The sequence below is a fragment of the Artemia sp. Qi Xiang Cuo genome, chromosome 8 (genome assembly GCF_049724085.1).
Source record: "Artemia sp. Qi Xiang Cuo chromosome 8, ASM4972408v1, whole genome shotgun sequence".
In the NCBI taxonomy this organism is placed as follows: Eukaryota; Metazoa; Arthropoda; class Branchiopoda; order Anostraca; family Artemiidae; genus Artemia; species Artemia sp. Qi Xiang Cuo.
In genome coordinates, this window is record NC_142801.1 from 28394376 (window position 1) to 28416246 (window position 21871).

General features: G+C 36.8%; 1 protein-coding gene across 3 annotated transcripts in view; it reads right to left on the reverse strand.

Annotated features, from left to right (window-relative positions):
- simj (transcriptional repressor p66-beta simjang) overlaps positions 1 to 21871 on the reverse strand; it is a 104670-nt gene that overhangs the window by 21648 nt on the left and 61151 nt on the right. For all 3 annotated transcript variants that reach the window (XM_089093327.1, XM_089093326.1, XM_089093325.1), the window contains 5 exons: positions 16753 to 16926; positions 14986 to 15274; positions 11096 to 11298; positions 7560 to 7776; positions 4626 to 4965 (listed from right to left, as the gene is read on the reverse strand). In XM_089093327.1, the coding sequence (XP_088949453.1) occupies positions 4626 to 4965; positions 7560 to 7776; positions 11096 to 11298; positions 14986 to 15274; positions 16753 to 16926 (1223 nt within the window). The remainder of the gene's footprint in view (positions 1 to 4625; positions 4966 to 7559; positions 7777 to 11095; positions 11299 to 14985; positions 15275 to 16752; positions 16927 to 21871) is intronic.

The following is a 21871-nucleotide window of genomic DNA, read 5'->3' on the forward strand; positions in this document are numbered from 1 at the left end:
CATTTATATTAAAGCGAGATTTTTCACCCATTCTCTCTTAAAAATACAAAAAACAGCTTTTCGAGAATTTTGGGCATACCGCAGTTTTTACCGCATTTTGGTTAAAGGATGCAGTAGAAATGCCGCAATTTGACTAGGCCGACGCAGCGGAGCGGTTCCAGTCGAGTGGCAACACTGATATATATATATATATATATATATATATATATATATATATATATATATATATATATATATATATATATATATATATATATATATATATATATATATATATATATATATATATATATATATATATATATATATATATATATATATATATATATATATATATATATACTATCTTTAAACAACCAACTGTGTATACATGAATGCATAACTTTTTTCTTGAAAATGGTTCCATATTTTGTTTTTGAAAATTGTCACCCTGGGATTTTCTGGCCTGAAAGAACTAGCTAGACAGGTCACGATCTTGATAAAAGTCGTTTAAAGCCTTATTATTGAAAAAAAAACATGGCATGAGTGACGTCATACTTGTATACATTACAAGAGAAAAATTACGTCATTTTCTCAAGGCAGTGGTCGTATCGTTTTTATTATCTAAGACACGTGCAAATTTACACAAGACGACAAACTGCTCTGAATAGCTAAAAAAAGAGGCATGGAACAACTTGACTTGGATTACTTAAGGCTCCTGCCGCGTTGGGGGCGACGTAGAGAATGTCGCAACTCTGCTCCTCCAGGCTGACCGGTCTGCTGCTATTAGTGGGGCCTCGTCGACAGCAATGTTAGCCACCTCCAGGATTTCGTTAAGGATAGCCTTCCACCTTGTCTGAGGTCTGCCCCTCGGGCGAGACCAGCCATGACCAGCTTTAGCGTAAAAATCGTAGACTATTTGAGCTGGGGTTGTCGTTGGCATACGCAGGAGTTATCCGAACCATCTGAGAGTACGCTGCGCTGTTTGGACGGAGAATGGAACTTTGGAGATAAGTGCGAGCAACCTCGCGTTACTTACAAAATCGTCCCATCGGAGTCCCTCCATCCGACTGAGCTGTTTCGTCTGGCAGACGTCTATCATGCTGAGGATTGTTGATTTGAGAGGCCAGGTTTCCGCTGCATAGAGGAGGACCGACCTAACGGATACATTATAAATTCGCATCTTCGCGCGCCTAGATATATGCGGTATTCTCCAGAGATTGTTGAGCCTTCCGACGATAGACGAGGCTTTTGAAACTCGGCTGCACACCTCTTCCTCTATAGGGCCATCATTAGAAAGCACAGAACCAATATAAGCGAATTGTTCTGCAACCTCAGCAAAAGCTCCGCAAATCCTTCAGTTCTCAGGCGGTGATACTGGGCTTGGGGGCTCAATTACCATTATCTTCGTCTTAAACCAGTTATTTTCAGCCCCACTTTTGCTGCCTCTTCCTGCAGGAAGCCTTAATGGTGTCCGCAACAAACTGATACAGCGAGACATGGAACAAGAAACAGCAAAAATCACATTGAATTGAAAACGAAAATGTATCACAACAAAATTTGTGGTTAGAAGACAAAGCAAAATTACATAAAATGAAGAAAGGTGTTAGTTCAGTATGTGTGAGTCTGTGAAGGATAAACAGGAAAGACGAATTGATTTTTAGTATCTATGACACATGCAAAATCACAAAATATGAGTCCCAACAGCTAAAGAAAAAGGCAAGGAACAAGAAACTGCAAAAATCATATTGAATTGTGGCCAAAAACGTGACTTAGAGCTAAAAAATAACACGATAATTATGCAATCGCGGAACTTATGGAACTATGCTCGAGGTAATGATGAACAAAAATGAAGCGCAACGAGATTTGTGACTAGAAGACATGCGACAACAAGCATCACAACGAATCGCAAATGAATACAAGACACAAAGAAATCTGGGGCTAGAATACATCCAACAGGATGATCACATCAAATCGTAAACGAAATCTGCGGTTAGAAGAGAAGCAAAGTGAGAATAACAACGATTCCCAAGAGAAAACAAATCCTATAAAATCACATAAAATCTAATGAAATGGTTTATTTATTTTTTTATGCATTAACAGGAAGGAGGAATTTAATTCACGCAAGAATTTCTTAATTCAATTTAAACTGCTGCAGTGACATCTCACGACTTAAAACTAAGCAATAACGCGATGATTATGTTAATGCGTAATAAGATAATCAAATATATAGAAGCCTGTCGCGTCTCAAGTGTCAGGGCCGAGGCTCCTCGTGCTAGATACTATATATAAGCCCGTTAAAGAGTTTGAGCCTCCTGCCCCCCCCCCCAGAAAAAGAAAAATTTTCCGACTTGCAAGAAGTAACAAAAATACGTATAACAAATTTTGATGCGTCTCGTAAAGTTTTTACATGCGTCTCGTTTTTTTGCCCTTGAAACACACAGAATTGAACGTTGATCCACGGATACAGGAAGTAGTTCATCTCTAAGAAAAAACAACTATTGATGTTGTCTAATATTACCAAGCAAAATCATAGAGTAAATGTAGTCTATACACCTAAACGCAACTACTGTTTATTTTTTAAATGTAATGTTCGATATTTAAAAAAAATTATTAGTCGAATGCAACCAAAGGTTTTCTCCTTGCGAGGCGGAGATTTCAACCACGGTTCCGGTTGTTCCGGGGCCTTGCTTTAACCATTCCCCTGTCACAAGGTAACTAATTTGGATATTTAAATAATACATAAAATGGACACGGAAGATAAGCAGCTCATCTCTGAGCAAAAAAATAAATATGTATATTATATAAGAAAAAGCGTTCGGCTTTTTCTTGAAAAAAAAATCTAGTAACTAAAAGTAAAGAGCGACATCAAAACTTGATAAATAACTGAAAACAATACTGTATACAACAGGTAGGGCGGGATAGAAGAAGGTTCTTGTTGCGCATATATTAATTCTAAAATTACAATATTTGAAGTTTTGACAACTATTATCATGGAATCCAATGTATAGTTTGCTGTCGCAAACTATTTAATATGATTAATTTTAAAATTGACGGCCAGGCTGTAGTATTCCATTGTCCATACCTTTCAACAAAAGATCAAGATGAGGCCATAGTCTCAACATCTTTGAATTCATACCTTTTATTGTTTCTTTCAAGTAAGGGAAATACTAGTCAACAGTAAAAATACTTAAAAGAAAACACTAGTTAATAGTGCAAGTTGTAGCAAACGAGTAGACTGAATCAGGCAGTGTTGTCAAATGGGAGATGGGGGGTGACTTATGTGCCCTAGATTTTTTTTTCCCCCCCCCCCCCCTAGATTTTGATTTTGTGTGTATCTTCATCCAAAAGCCGTCTTTTTGTATTTTCACTGAAAAATAAAAAATTTGCCCCTATATTTTAAAACACATTTCACACTCAACATTAAATTTCATGGATTGACTTCACTGGGGCCATATGTTTCTTATTTATTTAATAGAGGCAATGACGGAATGGAACACAAGATATTATATGAAATAATGCGTAACGTAAGAGTAGGCACTAAGTACTAAAGAAAAATTTGGCCAGTTCGACAAAGGGATAAGTAAGTTACAAGTAAACATTCTTTGCACTAATGACACACTGAAAAATTCAACCAAATATACTTCTGAGTTATTTCCTGGCAACTGGGACAACTTCAGACCCTTTGACACCCTGTTGATAAAATTACGGGACCTGCTGTACAGCCAGAATCTAGTTCACTCACACCCAACTTGGAAATAATGTACACGATATCTTTTTGCAACATTTGCGTAGATTGAATTAAACTTAACAATATCTCAACAAACCCCTTGTCGAAAAAACACTGTCCTTTTAGAACCCTTTACATCAAGTAATGGGCGTCAAACCACGGTCCCTTTCTCAACCAAAAGGGGTAAAACTAGAAGCTGTTTACTCGAGTAAGGGCCAAGAGCAGGAACCATTCCTTAAGTCAAGGTCTAAGTATCCAGGGAGTCCAATTATAAAATTACTTCTTTTTTTAGGTTAGTGAATTATTCAATAGCCCAGTGTATTATTTTATTGTATTCAATTTGCAAAAAAAATTAATAATAATGAAATCTATGAGCAGGTCCCTTAAACACATGCCCCTAGGCAGCAGCCAATACTAGCCTGCGGGACATGGGGCAATTTCCTCTGGATGGCAGCCCATCTCCGATTTTTTTGGATACCCTGTACTAGCTTCACATTTAGAAGCTTAGGATAACCATTCACACTACCAAAGCACAAACTCACATTAGCAAAATAAACACTGCTGTTTAAATCTCAAGTCAATATCCTGTCATTAGGTTCCATACCCTGAGGGGTTATCCTAAAGTTAAGAGCCACCACTTTAGGGTGTTTCTTTATCTCGCTCTGGATGTGAATATGTCTAAAGTCAAACAAACGCCCCGCGGAATATCTAGAAGGGTTCCTTTTTACGGTTTCATTCGTCTAAAACAACACAGCTTCATTAACTTACCAGTGATTTTCGAACCCCAGTCCATTTCAGCTACAATTTAAGCTAAAAATGTCCGAGTGAAATCTAAACAGCTCTTTTTATACTTTTATCCAATAACTTTTTTAACTGACGGCTGGGATTAGGAAAAACCAAATAAAAAACAACTTACATTTTCTCTTTGTGTCGTTCTTCTCTTGCCTTTTCCCTCATTTCTCGCTCTCTCATTCTTTCTCGTTCTCTATTGACAGCTGCCACACTATGTGATGGTGAGGCCAATGGACTTGGCCTAGAGGGAGGAGGCAGGTGATGCTCTTTGACCGGAGGTGGAGGTGCAGGTGAAGGAGCAGGGGGTTTCTCAGTTCGAGAAGAATGCTGCTCAAGTTCTTGTTCTTGCTGTAAAGCTCGCATGAAAGCAGACTTAAGTCTGGCAGTATGCTCTGCTCTTAGCGCTCGCTTTACTGTGGAGCTCACGCATTGTTCACACATCACAGATTCTCGATTCTCTAAAGCTGGAATAAAAAAAAATAATACACATTTTGGAATGTAAATTCTATAGCAGAAGTATCCATATGCAGCGTTTTATTTTCTCTCCTTTTTTCTTGTTAACAAAATAAGAGCATGTAAGGCCAATTCGGGATCTATGCTCGCAACTCGACAGTAACACATTCCAAAGAATAATAGGCTTGAGATTAATATTATACCATATTTGTATACTTGAAAACAAGATGGAAAATAAATAATGGAGGGAAGGAGAGAGATGGGGTGAGAAGAAGAGAGGAATAGAGATAGATAAAGGAACAAAAGAGAAGGAGAACCAGAGGGGGTGAGAGGGAGTAAATAGGGAAAGAAGGGATAGGAGAGAGAGGACAAAGAAGGAAGAGAGAGAAAGAGAAGAGAAAGGCAGAGAGGAAGCAACAAAAAAGTGATCAACTTTAGCAGAGAATAGTTTAATGCGGAATATAAGAGCCAGTTTCTATCTAAAAAAAACAATAAGGCAAGAAATCCTATTTGAACAAAGGAAGAATAAAAACCAGTTTATACAAGTAACATAGGAATAAAGAACGTTTTAAATGACAGAAAATTCAAGGAATAAAAAACAATAGTGTGTTTCTACGATTAATTCAATTTTCTAATGTCATCAATTTTTCAAAAAAACATGTCACACAAAAAGGCACAAAGAAACAGAACAAACAAGAAAAAAAAATGAAACAGAAACAGAACATACAATGTCAGTGACAACACAAAATAAACTCCAAAGCGACTAAATCTGTTTGGCTGACACAGAATCAATAAGTGGAATTGCTGGGCATCAGAACAGCTTCTGATTTGCAGCCATATAATTTAAGACAGGAGAGAGAGAGTATAGCATTTATCAGGAAAGAGCAGCACAAACAGTTTACAGAGAGAAGGCTTGACTGTGGGGGTGCTACCATTTTGGCGAACCGTCACAAGGACGAAACGTCATAACATCGAACCGTCAGAACCTCGAACCGTCATAACATCTAAAAATATTTATAAGTTTATATAATAGTAATAAGTATATAATAGTTTAGAAACAAAGATAGGCTATATATTTGCACATCAAGGGGTGGGGTAAAGCAGAGCATATATTTAATACGTAACCTAACCTAACCTAGGTACCTTTTCCCCCCTAAACCCCCAAAAAACTAAAGATTTAAAATTTTCAATGTTATGACGGTTCGAGGTTCTGACGGATTTTGTACCGCTCTTGACGTTCGTGCTCCTGACGGTTCGATGTTATGACGCCTTCCCCTGACTGCAATAGGTCAAAAAGAGGCATATTAGGTTAAATCTTTCCCTTCTTAAGGATTTCCTGATTTTATCATAATTCAAACTATAAGCAACTAAACATAAGGTTCATTGGGAAGAGGGCTGAAATGAAAGAGAAAAACTTGAAACGTTTGAAAAATACATCTCTTTTTGGTACACTGGCTGAGTTCCGAGCCATGAGGCAGCGTTAGCGACAAACTTATAACTATCGAAGAACTGGGAATTCTAAATCCCACCCAATCTTTATATTTTTATAGCTTTGTTCTGCAGCAACTATTCTGCCAGCAACCGCTGGCAACCGCTGTTCAGTTCAAAAAGAAACATAAAACTTGAATAAAATAGCATTTGAAAACATGTGCCTTCAAAACTCTTGAACATATCGTGGTAGAAAAAGGTTACCAGCTGAGATGTTCACCGGTGAGCCGTTCAGCCACTAGTTACTGAAATTCCTAGACGGTACATTGGCCACGTCCTTTGTATGCTAGAGGATTGACTCCTAAATCCGGCGTATGAGTGGCACCTCGAGGAGAGGCGCAAAAGAGCTCAACTAAGGCACACTGTAGGACGACAGTATGACCGCGACTTGAAAAGTGCAGAGCGGCCACTTCAAGCCCAATGGGACGACGTCACGGCTGCTGCTCAGCTCCGAGATATCTGACGAGGCTTCGTAGACGCCCTTTGCACCATTCCTGGCTCTGATGGATCTAAGATCTTAAGTTGAAAATGTAAACAGTTGCCGTTGTCCAAAGACCTTAGAGTAACTAGACTAAAAACATGGATTAAGAAACCCAAGAATAGCCAGATTTCCCACTGGTGGCAGTTGACAGTCAACCGTTGATATTTAGTTGAAAATGTTTTAAGACTAGTTATTTTTGCATCAGCCTAATCGCGGTGCCTTGTGTTATAAAGCCATTCACTAAAATTTTTGCAACCCACAGATAAATCATGCATGTTAAAAACTTCTATAGTAATCTAAGGTTTTTTTTATATAGCCGGATTCAACTTCTAGATTAGATACTCAACATCAATAAATCCACCAATGGTAATGGCTAAGAAAATTTCCACGAAGGAACTATTTCATTGTTCTATAAACATCTTAAAATTTTTCTTTCCCTTATTTTTAAACAACTGAAACACCTTGATAGATAGTTTTGGTCGGTTCCACCACTTTACCATTTATTTCATCGCGGTTCTTAATTTTTCTAAGTGAATTTTATTTTTGAGCCTACTTTATTTGAATTAACCCTAATAACCTTCAAAGATCTAAAACTTTTCAAGGACTAAAAAAAAAATATACCGAAGATCAACTCACATGTCGCCTTTTTTTCCCATTTCCAGACAGGAGAGAAGTCCGTTTTACACTGTGAACAAAGGAAAGGAGCTGGTGGAGGAGGTGGCTTATCCTGTTTCCGGTTTCCAGGGAGTAAGGAGTCAACTACTGTTTCCAGACCAAGTAGGTACACAAATTCGGTGTTGTTTGGGTTCGGGATGAAGTGCATCTCAGGAGGGGGTGGCTTGGGGGGTGGAATCTGAAAAAAGAAACAATCCTTACTTGATCTGAAATAGAGTTATTGCTAATTGTTAAATTTTTATAATCACCCTTAGATACATAGACATTTATATTACAGTATCACGCTGTGATTTGTGATCGACAAGTCCCAAAATCCGTCGATACGAGTGTAGTGGGAAAAGACGAATTTAGTAAGTAAAATTCAATTCAAATTTTACGCTAAACCAAATAAACGAAAAGAAGAATCCTTACGCTTACGCAACTCAACCTTGTGAAATAATTGCTAATTATGCAGGGGCAAAAATAATAAATTGGATATGAAAGGTTAAAATTGATGTTAAGAAATATAGTGATTTTTTTATTATTTGGCCCCTTGAATTTTTTAAACTGTCATGACACTGGAAGGTGAATAAGCAGCGCCTCTTGACAGCAGAAAACAAGAACCTCAAAAACAAGGATTTTAGTAAGAGTAATGTCATGAAAAGCATCTACTTTCATGATGAACAAACATGTGCAATATTCGTAAACCTTAGATTTATACATCAAAAGTTGTTAGCTTAATAAAGCTTGCATACGTTTTACCTATGGAAATAGGTAAAACATAGAACCCCCCCCCCAAAAAAATCAACATCTTAATCAAAAGTACAACATCAAATTCAGCATGTAGGAGAGCCATGGAACAGACAATTCAAACCTTTATTTACAAAAATAGGAAATATCGCAGTCAACACGCTAGCATTGACTAAGAAAAGAGCGACGTGTTTTCAATGTGTTTTTGTCCGGCCATTATATATAGAAATGGTGGTGGTAGAAATTTAGGAGGGGAATCAATCGAACAGAAATTAAAAGATCCAGTGCCACTGTTAATAATTGAATGTGATTGGAGAGGAACCAGTCCTCTGAGGTGCCGTTTCTGGGCACCATTTAAAAACACAAAAAAACATTTTAAAAAGTTTTTCATTTTTTAATTATAACATTGAACAATGAAAAATTGCTGTAACTTGGATGTTTTTTTTTTTTTTTTTTTTTTTTTTTTTTTTTTTTTTTTGAATGCACCATTATATTTTAAACAGTCAACCTAGTGTCATTAGTCACGTGGCAACACCTGTGGATTATTGTTTTCTTTTTTTTGTATATTGACAGTTATCTTCAAGCTATTGAAGCGAATAAAGGTATTCTATTCTATATACAGACCATAAAAATGAACAGTTATCATAAACAATTATTTGAAGCTTTGTATGACTGAGTTGATTCATTTGAGCCATTGAGGCTTAGTATTGCATAGCTATACCTTATCTATTTGGGGGTAGGTCAATGAACATTTATGTAGGTGTTTCGGAGGGGCAGGGGGTACCTGAAGCTTCAAAAAGTGTATTTCTACGCAAAAATTTTGTCAATTTTTTTTACCAGAACCCCCTGTTCTTCCTTCATTTTGAGGGACATATTTAGACTAAGAGTGCAATATTTGTGCTGCAAAGGTAAAGCCCCCCCTCCTCCTTCACTTTTATGGTGAATATTTTTTTAGTTTAAAACAAAATATTATATTCACAAGTTTACTCGCAGAGATGTGGTACATCTGCTAAAACCAAGGTTTTCCCATATAGTTCCCCTTTGAATATTTAGAAAATTATGACCAGATAATTTACTTGTGCCATGTCAGAACCCCCCCCCCCCCAACCTCCCTTCCAAACTTAAAAATTTTTAAACGTTGAAAAGAGCATAAAATCAACTAAAAACAACAACTACACAATTAAAATTGGAGGGACAATAAAGCTTAAACTAAAATAAATTATCCTATACATGAGGGGGGAGACACCCCTTCAAGCACCCATTCTGTGTGCTAGAGTTTAAACATAAATAGATTCTAATTTAACTCTTAATAAAGCATAATCTAAACTTTACCGTTAATCATGGGGGTTTAGAAGAAGGCTGTTTCCCTTTTATTTATGGTATATATTTTTTTTTCTTTTTAGCTTTATGCATTACTATTGCTAAGAGATTTTTTAAAATTAATAATAAGAATTACATTATTTCTCAGCTTCTTACTTTGGGCGTTTCTTAGTAGAGTTTATACTTTTCTTTTTTATATATCTGGCAATTGCTGGACTTAATAAAATAGTCTACTGGAAGTCAATTGTTAAATGTGTAGGCTACATTGTGGTTTATGTTTTAGGGCGCTCATTTTGCAATTTTAGCTTCATATTTTTAATGAGTCACTTGAAAAACACTTGGGTCGAAATCAAACTCTATTTGTGGAAAATGGACTTTTTGTGTCAGCATTCGGAGCAATAATCTTGAGGGTTTTAATGATTGGTTTAATCATTTAGGATCATCTTCTAGATAATTCTTAAGGATCATGAGTTAAAAGGGGCTCCACACGTCAGATCCCCCCCCCCCCCTTTACCATAGTTTGGAATTGAAGTGGTTTTGACGCTCAACAATGGCACCGCATCTCAAAATTTGTGATCATATGAGCATTCTCCAACTTTCTAAGATGATCGGATATATATGATGAGGTCTCGAAAAAAAGTCAAGGCTTTTTTAGCAAAAGAAAAAAAATTACTCAACCTCAAGTCAGCTATCGCTTTAACTTTTAAACACAAAACTAGCAAAATCAATATGCTGGGTTCTCCCCGAAAACAAAATTCACAATCACAATGCAATTTTCGTACAGAGCAGCAAAAATGCTGCCATCTTTACGAAACATTGTCGTCCGCACTGCAAATTTTACGTGCGATAAAGGAAAATTGTCCAACTTCTACTGAAGTGGGCATACAAAATACTGAATTGTTTTAAAAATATGCCTGAGAGCAAGAATCAGAACTGAAAATTGCCCCCCGCCCCTATTTTGAAAAATACCCTTTTTGGGATTTCCATTGAAAGAAATTGCCACCCCCAAAATATTTTGAAAAACATCTTTTCTGTATCTTAGTTTGTTATTAAATCTGAAAAAGTCCTTGGAGAACCCACCCACCCCCTTCCCCCTCATTTTAATGAATTGGCACCCCTGACAAGAGCAATCCGTCGTGACCTTGCTCACGCCAACTTCCTTCAGCAGGAGACTTGTAAAGATGAAAACTTCATCAAACTATATCCAGTGATCACCCAAGTGAAAACATCTCCTAGCAAAAGTTAACCCCCAGAGTATTTCAGCACCTTTAAGAGGAGTTCCAATCGTTTTAAAAATGGTAACTGTCAAGGTCCAAACTAGCATCAGTATACAGCTATTGTTAGTGAAGAAAACATTCCAATAAAAATAAACAAAGAAAATAATAGCAGAAAGTAAAGTAAAAAACAGCATCTAAAATGCAGCAACTAAAGCTCGCTTTCAAATCTACCTGAAGTAATGTTTTCTCCAGTTGTTTCCTGAGTGCCAGTTTGGCGGCAGCTTGCCTTTGGGCGATGGATTGAGGGTCCTCAACTTTGGGCACAGGGGACTGCTGTAAAGTTGGCGTTGAAAATTTGTTCAGCTTTTCCTCACTAGGTGTAACCGGTGGCGTAACACGAGCGCTTCTTGGCCCACTACTAACAGCACTCGGACCTAAATGTGAAATTTGGTTTCAAACATTCCATTCTACAGGATACATCTATTCTTATGGGGATGACTGGAGCAGAAATTTGGCACGGAGAAGTCACTAACTCAAATAAAAAAAAAATTATTTTTTAATGGGCACCTGTTTTTTTCAGTGGTATGTCCAGAAACCAGCGTCTTTATTTATATTTTATTATTATTATTATGCTCTTGATATTTTCAAACATTCATCTATTCTTTTATATAATACAAATGAATAAATAAACGGAAAAAAAATATCTGGGCAAGGCACTGCATATCATTCTCGTAAAAAATTAGTTAGACTTTTTTTGTTCTTTAATGAGCTACAGAAAGATAATCGAAAAAATTCAGGGGGAAACCTCCTAGAAGCCGAAAGGAGTCTATCATAGATTCCAGGTGCTGCTTTTCGAAAGAAGAAGAAGGAGGGGGGCTGAAAAAACGAGGAAAACGAAAATTATTATACGAAACACATAAGAAATTACAAGGGACATGGCAATTATTGGGAAATGTAACATCTATGTGAGGGGTTGTGTGGGCACAATTTCACAGTTTAGTATCCCAATAGCAAGAGTACAGGCACGTGGAAGGGCTCAATTTTAATCAGAAAGGGAGGGTGAAAATTAAAACCAGATGATCTACTGTTTTCAAATGACTTAACATTACAATTATCATACATTTCGTTACTGTTCTGTGGCTGCGAATAAGTTATCCAATTAAGCGGCGAAACTTTGAAGTTTGTGGTCAACAAATCTCTCTAACCAAAAAACACTGATCAAAGAGCATTGCTACTCACTGTCTCTTTTAGAATGAATTCATACCAAATTATAACTAAAAGAATATGGCCACCGTCACTGTGATGCCATATTGTATGGATTGCACAATTAAAATTTCGAAAAACTTGTATGAATTGAGTGATGATTTTTTAACACAAATTTTGCAGAGTGTATGGTCGATTCAATTCAAATATTTTTTTTCTTGGTTACAGGGATTAACCACTCAAAACTAAAGTCTATCTGCATCACTAAGCATAAGGGAAGCATCGGTTATTTTTGCAACATTGGAGCTAAAATATCAAACAATGTTCAAATCACACTAATTTGAGGGTTGAGACAGGGGCAAGTTAGGTTTACAATCCATGGTTTTGGATGCAAGGATTTCAGTCCTCCAAATTCTATATGAGTTTTCTTTGAATAGATCGAGATGGAGGAGGAACGTGCACAGCTGTTGTTGATCTCAGGCGGCTTGGTACTGCAGTGAATTGTTAGTAGTAGTAGTAGTAAACTCAGAATATATCATGTATGCAATCCAGGCTGAAACTCTATGGTTACAAGCGAGATGAGATTGAATAATAAGTTTTGAATCTGAATTAACCAAAGGGGTTTTCAGACTTTACCAATCGATAGATCAGTATCGGTAGCATATAGAATGTGCGCTTGTCCAAGTTTTTACTTTATTATCATATAAGTGAAAGGTGTTTGTTTAAATCTTAAAAAAAACCTCAGCTCCCACTCCTCCCAGCACTCAAAAGCCTTAATTTCCAAGTCAAGTCAATCAACCTTCTTCAGAAACATGTCTAACTTTCTTGTTGAAGAATAGTCGACAATTAACGAGCTAATTACTTTTAAACTGAATAATCTTTAAATAAAGCTTGTTTAAAAGCCAGCAACGCAACCAATGTTTAATATGAAAGAATATTTCTCACGGCAACACATTCTCACCTTGAGAGCGTAATTACAGTTTTTTTTAGTCATCAATAATAAATACCAAATGCAAAAGACAAGAATAAAAATACCGTTAGTCCTTCAATTCAACGTCGGATTCTAATTATAAATCGCAAAGTTAAATACTTTTTCTTGATTCATATACACCTTCACATTTATACAAAGAGAAACAAAAAGGAACATTTTCGGTAAAAGAGGGAGTACTCAAGTTGGAGGTATTCTCACCTGTGCGGGAAGGGGCAGTTGCGGATCCAGGATTTTTTTAGGGGGGGGGGGGGGAATAGGTTGATCCGATAAACTTTCGTTAGGAGCAAGTTTAGCACGAGGAGGGTGCGCGCCCTCCTCGCCCCCTCTCCCTGGATCCGCCACTGGGAAGGGGGAACCAATCCACCAGCACAAAAATAAAGAATTATAATATACGAAAAAATGCAAATTAGAGAATATAGATCGATTTCGACGTAGAAAATAGGATTACTCGCCTGATTTTTCAAGCCAGTGAAAAGAATAGTATGCATATATTTTGGAGAAAACCTCTGCTCACTCCATGAATAAATGGACTGTCGGACTTATTGGAGACTTTTATCTGTACTTTTCACTCATTATTTCCTTTTGCGTCGAGGATAGTTGAGTAGAGGTTCGACAGAAATGTGTGCATACTATTCGTCTTCTTTCACTGGCTAGATTATAAATTCTAGATTCTAATTATAAATTGCAAGTTAAATACTTTTTCTTAATTCATATACACCTTCATAACCATGCATTGCACTCCCGGCTGCAGGGATCGAATCAGGAGATCGGTATCAGCGCAACGCGGACCATTGGTCAGAGTGCCAAAAATTTTTTTTTAAGTTTCACATTTACATAAAGACAAACAAAAATGAATATCTTCAGTAAAACGGGGAGCATTCAAACTTGGAGGTATGCTCACCGGTGTGGGAAGGGAGAATCAATTCAACGACATAAAATTAGAGAATTATAATATATGAAAATGCAAATTAGAGCCAACGCTGTGTGGTTTCGTTGTGGTATATTATATAAATGATTAAGTTAAGTGGTTTTTGATCAAATAGGCATTTAAGCAGAAATTTAATTCGGGATTTGGGCAAAATTTTGGGGCTCCAAATTTGAAAAAAAAAATCAAAGAGGTGAATTGCAGAAAATATAGGATAGTTCTGAGCATGCTGTAAATTTCTTTTTTTGGAGAGGCATAATCCCGAAGAAAAAAACATAACTGGCTAAGCAGGGCAAAATGAAAAAAATTGTAACGCCAGTTCAGTGAAAAGTGTAATTCCAGCCAGTGAAAAAAAGAAGAAGAATAGAGTGTATATAATTCGGTGAAAACCTCCGCTTACTCAGTGCAAAGAAAGGCCTTTTGAACTTGTTGAAGACTTTTATCTATACTTTCTTACTCATTATTTCCTGTTTTTGTGCTGAGGACGTTAGAAGTCTCCACCGAAATTCACGCACACTATTCTTCTTTTTTCACTAACTAGAATAAGCTTCCTTTTTTCGTTACGAAATTTTTTCACTTCAACAAGGAGAAATAAAAATGAATATTTTCGGTACAACGAGAAGCACTCCATCTGGAAATATTACTATTTTCACCTGTGTTGAGGGGGGTGATTAACTCACCAGCCCAAAATTAGAGCATCATAACATATAAAAAATGCAAATTAGAGGCCATGGGTCAATTTTGACGTGGAAAAGACCGATAGCTGGCCTTTAAAGTCCAAATTTACATGCTAGGTCTAACAGATTCATTTTATAGCCTTTCAAAGCTAAATTACTAAAACTCCGGAGCCAAATTTTTTCAAGCTTCACGACTGCCGTGTTTGCTATAGAGTCCAGTATACTGTATTTCTGATTTCCCCTTGATACAAACTTAAGAGATAAAGGTGGAAGTTGATATTCTACTTCTTCGAAAAATGTTCAACAGTTAAGAAGATTAGACTACCTTTTGCGGTGATTGAAAGACCATGGGGTAAATCCTCTTTATATCCACAAGACGCTAAGGGAGATGGTACGCTTGGAGCCCTACTTGGTGGTGTTGACGACCTAACTGCCACTTTTGATAAATTATTTGTCAAGGGAGACGGCATCGGCAATCCCGGCTTACCCAGGAAGGTAGAGTTTTTCATTGGGACGGGACTAATTTCAACAGATCCAATACGAGTGGTGCCTGAGACTCCCATTGAGCTTCCGCTATGTTGATAACTTTGCAAACTGGGAATGACAAAAGCGGCCTAAAATCAAAACAATTATGATAATAAAAAAAGAAGTATTAGCATACCTCGGCTAGAGCACTGCAAGGGGCGTTATGATACAAAACATCATTGATAGACAGCAACCAGAAAAGTTAAAATGTGACAAGTTTTTGTTCTGTTAACTAAGTAGGCTATATTCTTTTGTTTTCACATTTACACAAATTACAACTGAACTTGAGACACACTTACAACGAAAGAATATCCTTTAGTATAGTTGCTACATATTTCTTTTATCGAAACTTGAACTTACTAATTACAACCTTGCCAACCCTCGACTGTTCTGACGAAATTGCATGGCTTTTGGATTTATTTTCCTTAGTACTGGACAATCATGTGAGGATATAAGGTAAAGAATAAGGCACTGGACTTTACAGTCCCTATCGGCGGTGCTGATCTCTGTTTCATGACCCTTCAGACAGGAAGTGCAATGGGATATTTGGGGCCAGCCATCCTGTGCTTTCGCATACCCTTCCTGTTTACCTTCCCCAGGTTTCCCCAGGTACCCATATAGAGCTGAGTCGACTCTGGCTGAGCTTACAGTGTCACGCCACTGACACCTGTTCCAAATCAAATAACCAGCAACACCAGTGCTAAAACCTCTGTCCTACCAACAAAATACTTCAAGTCTCGCATGCTAGCCACTCAGCTAGCACGACCATGTAAGGATAGGCAAACAATTATGTGCAGATTTGTTGCAGTATCAATAAACGAATAATTTTTGTCTCGTTTTCGATTCTTGTTTACTTTTTTTCTACTATCAGATTTGTTTTTATTATTTCCTGTTTTAGTATTAATGTTTGTTTCCTTTCTCCTCAGATCTTAGCAATCCCTATTGAATAAAACTTAGGGTCAGGGCAGGAAACTCCTGATTAACAATTTACAAAGCAGTAGGCTAAAAAAATTTTATCTCTACATGCACCCCATACAATTACCACATTTTTTAACATTGGAAATGACACAGTTGAAATACAGAGGCCTTGGTGTGATTTTTTTTCTTTTTTTATGAACTAATCTACTACTTGCAGGGGCTTCGTTCAAGGCATACATTCCCTCTGTAAATTTTATTTGTGATTTTTCTGCATTCCTTCGGTAATAATGTTTTAACGAAAGAATACAAATTTGGTATCATTTGATGCCTCAGACCCATCTTTATCCAGGTAGTGAATAACATTTTTGAAATTTGATTTGTATTTCTGTAAATTCAAATATACGTTGAAAACATGCGAAGTAATGTTATATCATTATCTAAGAAGAAATATCAGGAACATAAATAATTCTGACGCGGTGAATTGACAGATCAGAAATTAACGAATCCAGTGATACAAATATCGTGTCCTATCGGTATAAAAAATTACAAATAACAGCAATTACAGCAGTAAGCTTGTCAAAAATTCCAGTTTTAAAAGGCAGCATAAGACTTAATAAAATCTGTGCCCATAGAATACATTTGCACTGACCTTAGAGTCTTTGCTAACAGGGACATCCTTTACAGTTTCTGCCGTCGGAGGTGACACAGATTGAGATTGTTTGAGCATGTGCAACAGGTATAAAAGCACTTCTTCTTGTCTTAGCTCAGCTTTAAGCCTCATCACTCGCCTTTCCCTCAAATGATATTCTTCAGGAGGCAGTTCCTGAAAATAGATTTCAAATCATTGGCTATCACATTTGAGCACAGTGCCATCTAAGTTACTGAAAATTGGATCCAGAAAGTATATATTTACGATAAGTTCAAAAACTGGATAAAACGGTCTCAAGGAATTTTTTAAATTCAAGGAAGACGTTTTTTCCTATTCCTTGCAGAAAACATAAAAATAACAAAACAAAAATATGGCAGGGGCTGTTGTTTGTCATCCAAGAATATTATAACTCATTTTTACAGATCCTAATATACCTGTTTTACTAGCCTGCCTGAACCTTACCATTATTATTTAAGGCAGCTAATGAAGACGTATTTTGGCTACACCATCTTCATTTTTGTGCCAAATTCGTTTCAGTAGTTCAATATTTGCAAGTTTTTGTTTCCTTACATAATCTTTTTCAACAATATTTGTGTGCCCAATTTTTATCAGATTATGGCCAGTTAGCAAATCATGGGTTCTTAGCGTTGTAAATGGGCCAACAGTAACTTTTGACTAGTGCTCTTTGCAGAAAATGAATAAACATAATCTACCAAAGCAGATGTACTATCTTCTTCTATGAAGAATATTCTGCGGGTTAGACCCTCTCCATCCCCATTACTACCAGTTTACAAGATGAATTTAACCATTCAAAATGAATTAACTTTTACTGCGAATATACTTAATTACCAAATTCAGTGAAAGAAAGAAATTAGAAGAAAGGGTAATATTTTTAATTAACTATTCTTATGATCTTTGTTCCTTATGCAGGTTTTTGGTATGATATTTTGATGCACTCCTACGATATTGCAATGCAAGATGGCAATTTTTCTGTCATTCGATAGCTGAGATTCAGTCCAGGCCGATGGCGGAACCAGGGGGCGAGGGGCACCCCTTAACATAGTTTAGAGTAGTGTAATTTACTTAATTAATATTCTGCGGGTTAGGCCCTCTCCATCCCCATTCCTACCAGTTTACAAGATGTGTTTAACCATTCAAAATTAATTAACTTATACTGTGAATACACTTAATTACCAAATTCGGTGGAAGAAGAAAATTAAAAGAAAGGGTAATAATGCAAGTTTATCGGATCAACCTATTTTGCACGCCCCCCCCCCAAAAAAAAAACTGGATTCGCCACTGGTCTAGGCACGTACACTTTTTTTCGGAGGGGGGGGCAGTAATAAAAACAAGAAGAAGGGATTAAAGCAAATACAATTTGTTGATTTGAATATGAAGTACCAAAGAATTTAAGAAAATTATAGGATTTCGGAGGAGGGGGTAGACTGGGCACCGAGGCCCTTCTTCCCTGCTTACGCCCTTGATTCAGCTATATCAATCTACCAAATTCTATTTCTTAAATTTATCTTGCAGTTTATTTTTCCTATTGAAAAACACCCTGAATAGGATTCAGAAACATGCAAAAATAGAGACATTTTTATAGTTTTTAAGCAAGTTAGATTATTCTCTAAGAAGAAGTCTAAGTAAATGACAATTCTGGCTCGGTGAAACTACCCAATTTTATAATTACCTTTGTCTTTAATTGTGTGTTAAGTCTTGAAGCGGTACTTTCATTTATAGAAGTACTTTGAGTTAATACACTAATTCGCGACTGAATGATTGCATTCAGTAAAAAGTGTCGCAGCTCGACACAAATATTCCCGTAGGGAACACTGGACGTGATCAAAGTACCTTGGGGGTGATCAAACCACGTGATGCTATCCCACACTGGGTTTCTTTAAAGATCACATATAGATCTAAGATGACACCGGCTAGACATGATAGATGAAAAACAAAAAACCATACAAAAGAAAATCCAAACAAGGAATATTTTCTTATTTGGATTTAGTCCCCTTTTTGCTTCCAGTTAATAAGGTGGCTCGTCTTTTCGTTGTACTACTATTTCCAAGGCCGTACCCAGTACCCAAAATGTTTGTTTGACTTGTACCTGTTTATACCGTTGTAATGTTTTTGTACAAAACGTAACAAGAATGGATATAAATAAATTTTGTATTCGTTTTTGAGGTGTTTTTGTGTACCCCCCCCCCCGAAAAAATATTTCAGTAAAACCCCTCCAAAAAAAATTCTGGGTAGGGTCTTGACTATTTCCGAGGGATAACCGACTTTCAAAAGTGACATCCACCAGATAGTAAATTCTAAGCGTGGCAGAATCGTATCAAGCGTCGCGAGGACTGTACCACGCGTGACGGAACTGTGTGGAACGCTTAGTTCTCCGATACGTACAACTGGTGGTTGAAGTGGGCGACGCATTGACTATTTAAATATCTTCACTTGGATGGTTCACCTTTTATTAGTATTAGCTCTGGGGATGGCTCACCATAGTTTCTTTTCAAAATATCGGCTTTTTTGTCGTCTTTCCATTTCATTGACTAATAATTGCCCTTGTTTGGCTTTTCTTGTTCTTTTCTATGATATCTGTCTACCCAGTTTCTCCTTATTTGAAAAATGAAAAAGCAAGCCTTTAGCTTCACAATTATCAGTCAGTTACTTGTATGATATACCCCCTACCGCTCAAGTTGTTCATTTATTGATATATTATTGGACCGTTTTTTTCGTTAGTTTGTTCCACCTTAACACGAAATAAGACAAAGAGAAGTTAAAAAATAGACGGTAAATATACAATTTGGGCTAAACATTTGCACATTAGAGGGTGGGGGTATAGTATTTGGACAGTCTGAAGTCAGAAAATAATTCTTACTACATAATATGCAGAATAATTGTACCTAGCACAATAGGCATGCAGACACGGTATAGTTTACCCCCCCCCCCCTAATGTGCAAATATAAGCCCAAATTTGTTTCTAAAGTATTATATTTTTATCTTACTTTGGTACATTTCATTATGATTGAGCGCCAGAGAGACATATTAGAAAACATTAGATAGGGCGTATATCGTACTGATCATACAAGTACCGTCAGTCATATGTAATTTCACTTTTTTTCTTTAGCATTAAAAAGAACTTGCTTCCCTTCAGGGCTGTAGCCAGGATTTTTGTTCGGGGGTAGGGAATTTTTTGGGGTGTGTGGATGAGGGGGGGGGGGTAAAAAAGCTTTAAAAAACATCAAAATTTGTTTATTTGCATTTTTGTTACGTTTTACGATTCGGACAATGTTTCTGGGGGATGCCAAGCCCCCTGACCCCCCCCCCCGCCTTTTGATACATCCTTACTCCTCTTTTTGTTTTCATTCGTTTCTTCAGAATTCATGGTTGGAAGCCAGTGCTGAATGTACTATTGGATCCAGACAAACCGACTCGTGCGTCTCTAGCATTAATTTAAATCAGCTGTGTAAAACAACACCAGAACAAAAATTAATCACCAACCCCTGGCCCTGAAGTGATACCCGCAGGTATAAAGGTAATTGAAGCAGGAGGAGTTTGGTATGAAATTTTTAACAAAAGAGTTGTGATTGTTGTAGCATAAATGATCAATGCATATCTCAACGATTGAATACAAAGCAACCCGAAAACTTGTTCAACAAGTCCTATGTAAAGTACAAAGCATTTCATGAGTTTCTTCCGATTCCAGACTAGAAGCTACCTACTTATCATATAATGGCAAGAGTATCAATGATGCCTTAGTAACTACTTTCAATCTACATGTCATTATGTCTGCTAGCGTAATCACAAGGAAAAAAAAAACAAACCCCCGAAGGAAAAGGAGTCATATTTGAGCACGGGCAAAGTATATGACCGAACCATTACTTTTATTTCATTCACAAATTAAGGAGGCACGAAAGAAGAATTGTGATGAGGAATTTCCTCCCGAAACAACCTGTGAAGTTCCCGTCGTACAATGTTTTCTACCAGTCTGAAAAAAATATTTCCAGGGTAAAGAACGTCCTGACGCTCAAAAACGTCATTTAGGAAGGGTCAAAGCAAGTATATTCGCAGGAATTGTCCCAATGAAAATCAATTATTTGATAATTTGAACAAGAAGTGACAAGAAACTTTGTAAAACTTAAAATTTTGCGGGTCCATGCCCAAAATGCCTCTCCCCCCCCACAAATCAAAAGCGTGATCTTTCTTGGCTTAAATTAAAATGTTAAAAACTGTGTAAAAAGGAAAAAAATGCAATAAAAGTAAAGAATGTATGACGCATCATGTTTTTGTTGCCGAAATGAAACGAATACAGCACAAATCAAGGCCGTATCCAGGGGGGGGGGGTTACCCGGTTTGTACCCCCCCCCAGAAATATTTGTTTAAGTCGTAAAACATAAAAAAATGGACGTAAAAAAATTTGTATGCGTTTTTTGAGGTTTTTTATGTACCCCCCCCCCCCAAAAAAAAAGTAAGCCCCCCTCCCCCGAACAAAAATCCTGGATGTGCTTCTGGCACAAATGGAAGAAATAATCATGTCAACACAAGAAGGGACAGAACAGGTACCTACACATGATTTTGTTTAAATGAGTCCAAAATTAAGCAGATTATGTGCAGAATATAGGAAATCATACAAAAATTACAATAACCCTAAGATTTATGTGTTTTGTTTTTTTTTAATACCACCGATGGAATTATTGGACACGTTTCCCGTATTTAACGGGAAAATATCTAACAAATAATAGAGATAAAATAAAAGCTAATTTAATCTATAAGATAAAAGTTTCCCTCCTTCGAACACTTGTTTTCAAACATTTTCAACTTACAACCTGATCAATGATCTTATACTTTTGAATTTGTACTGTAATTTATAATTAAATTTTGAGCAGTTTTACTTACGTGTGGACGACAGCTACGAAAGTATATGTACTAAAAAGAAATATTTGAAAATACATAAAATTTGGTATCTGGACGTCTAAAGCAGCACATTCTTGAGCATTGAGCCCCCGTCACTTACTAAACTAATCTCATAATCCAATACTGAAGTAAGACAACATATAGCAATGCAAAAATTGATTCCCCCTTCCCCCTCACAGCTCTTAATTTCTTAAATCCCCGTGTA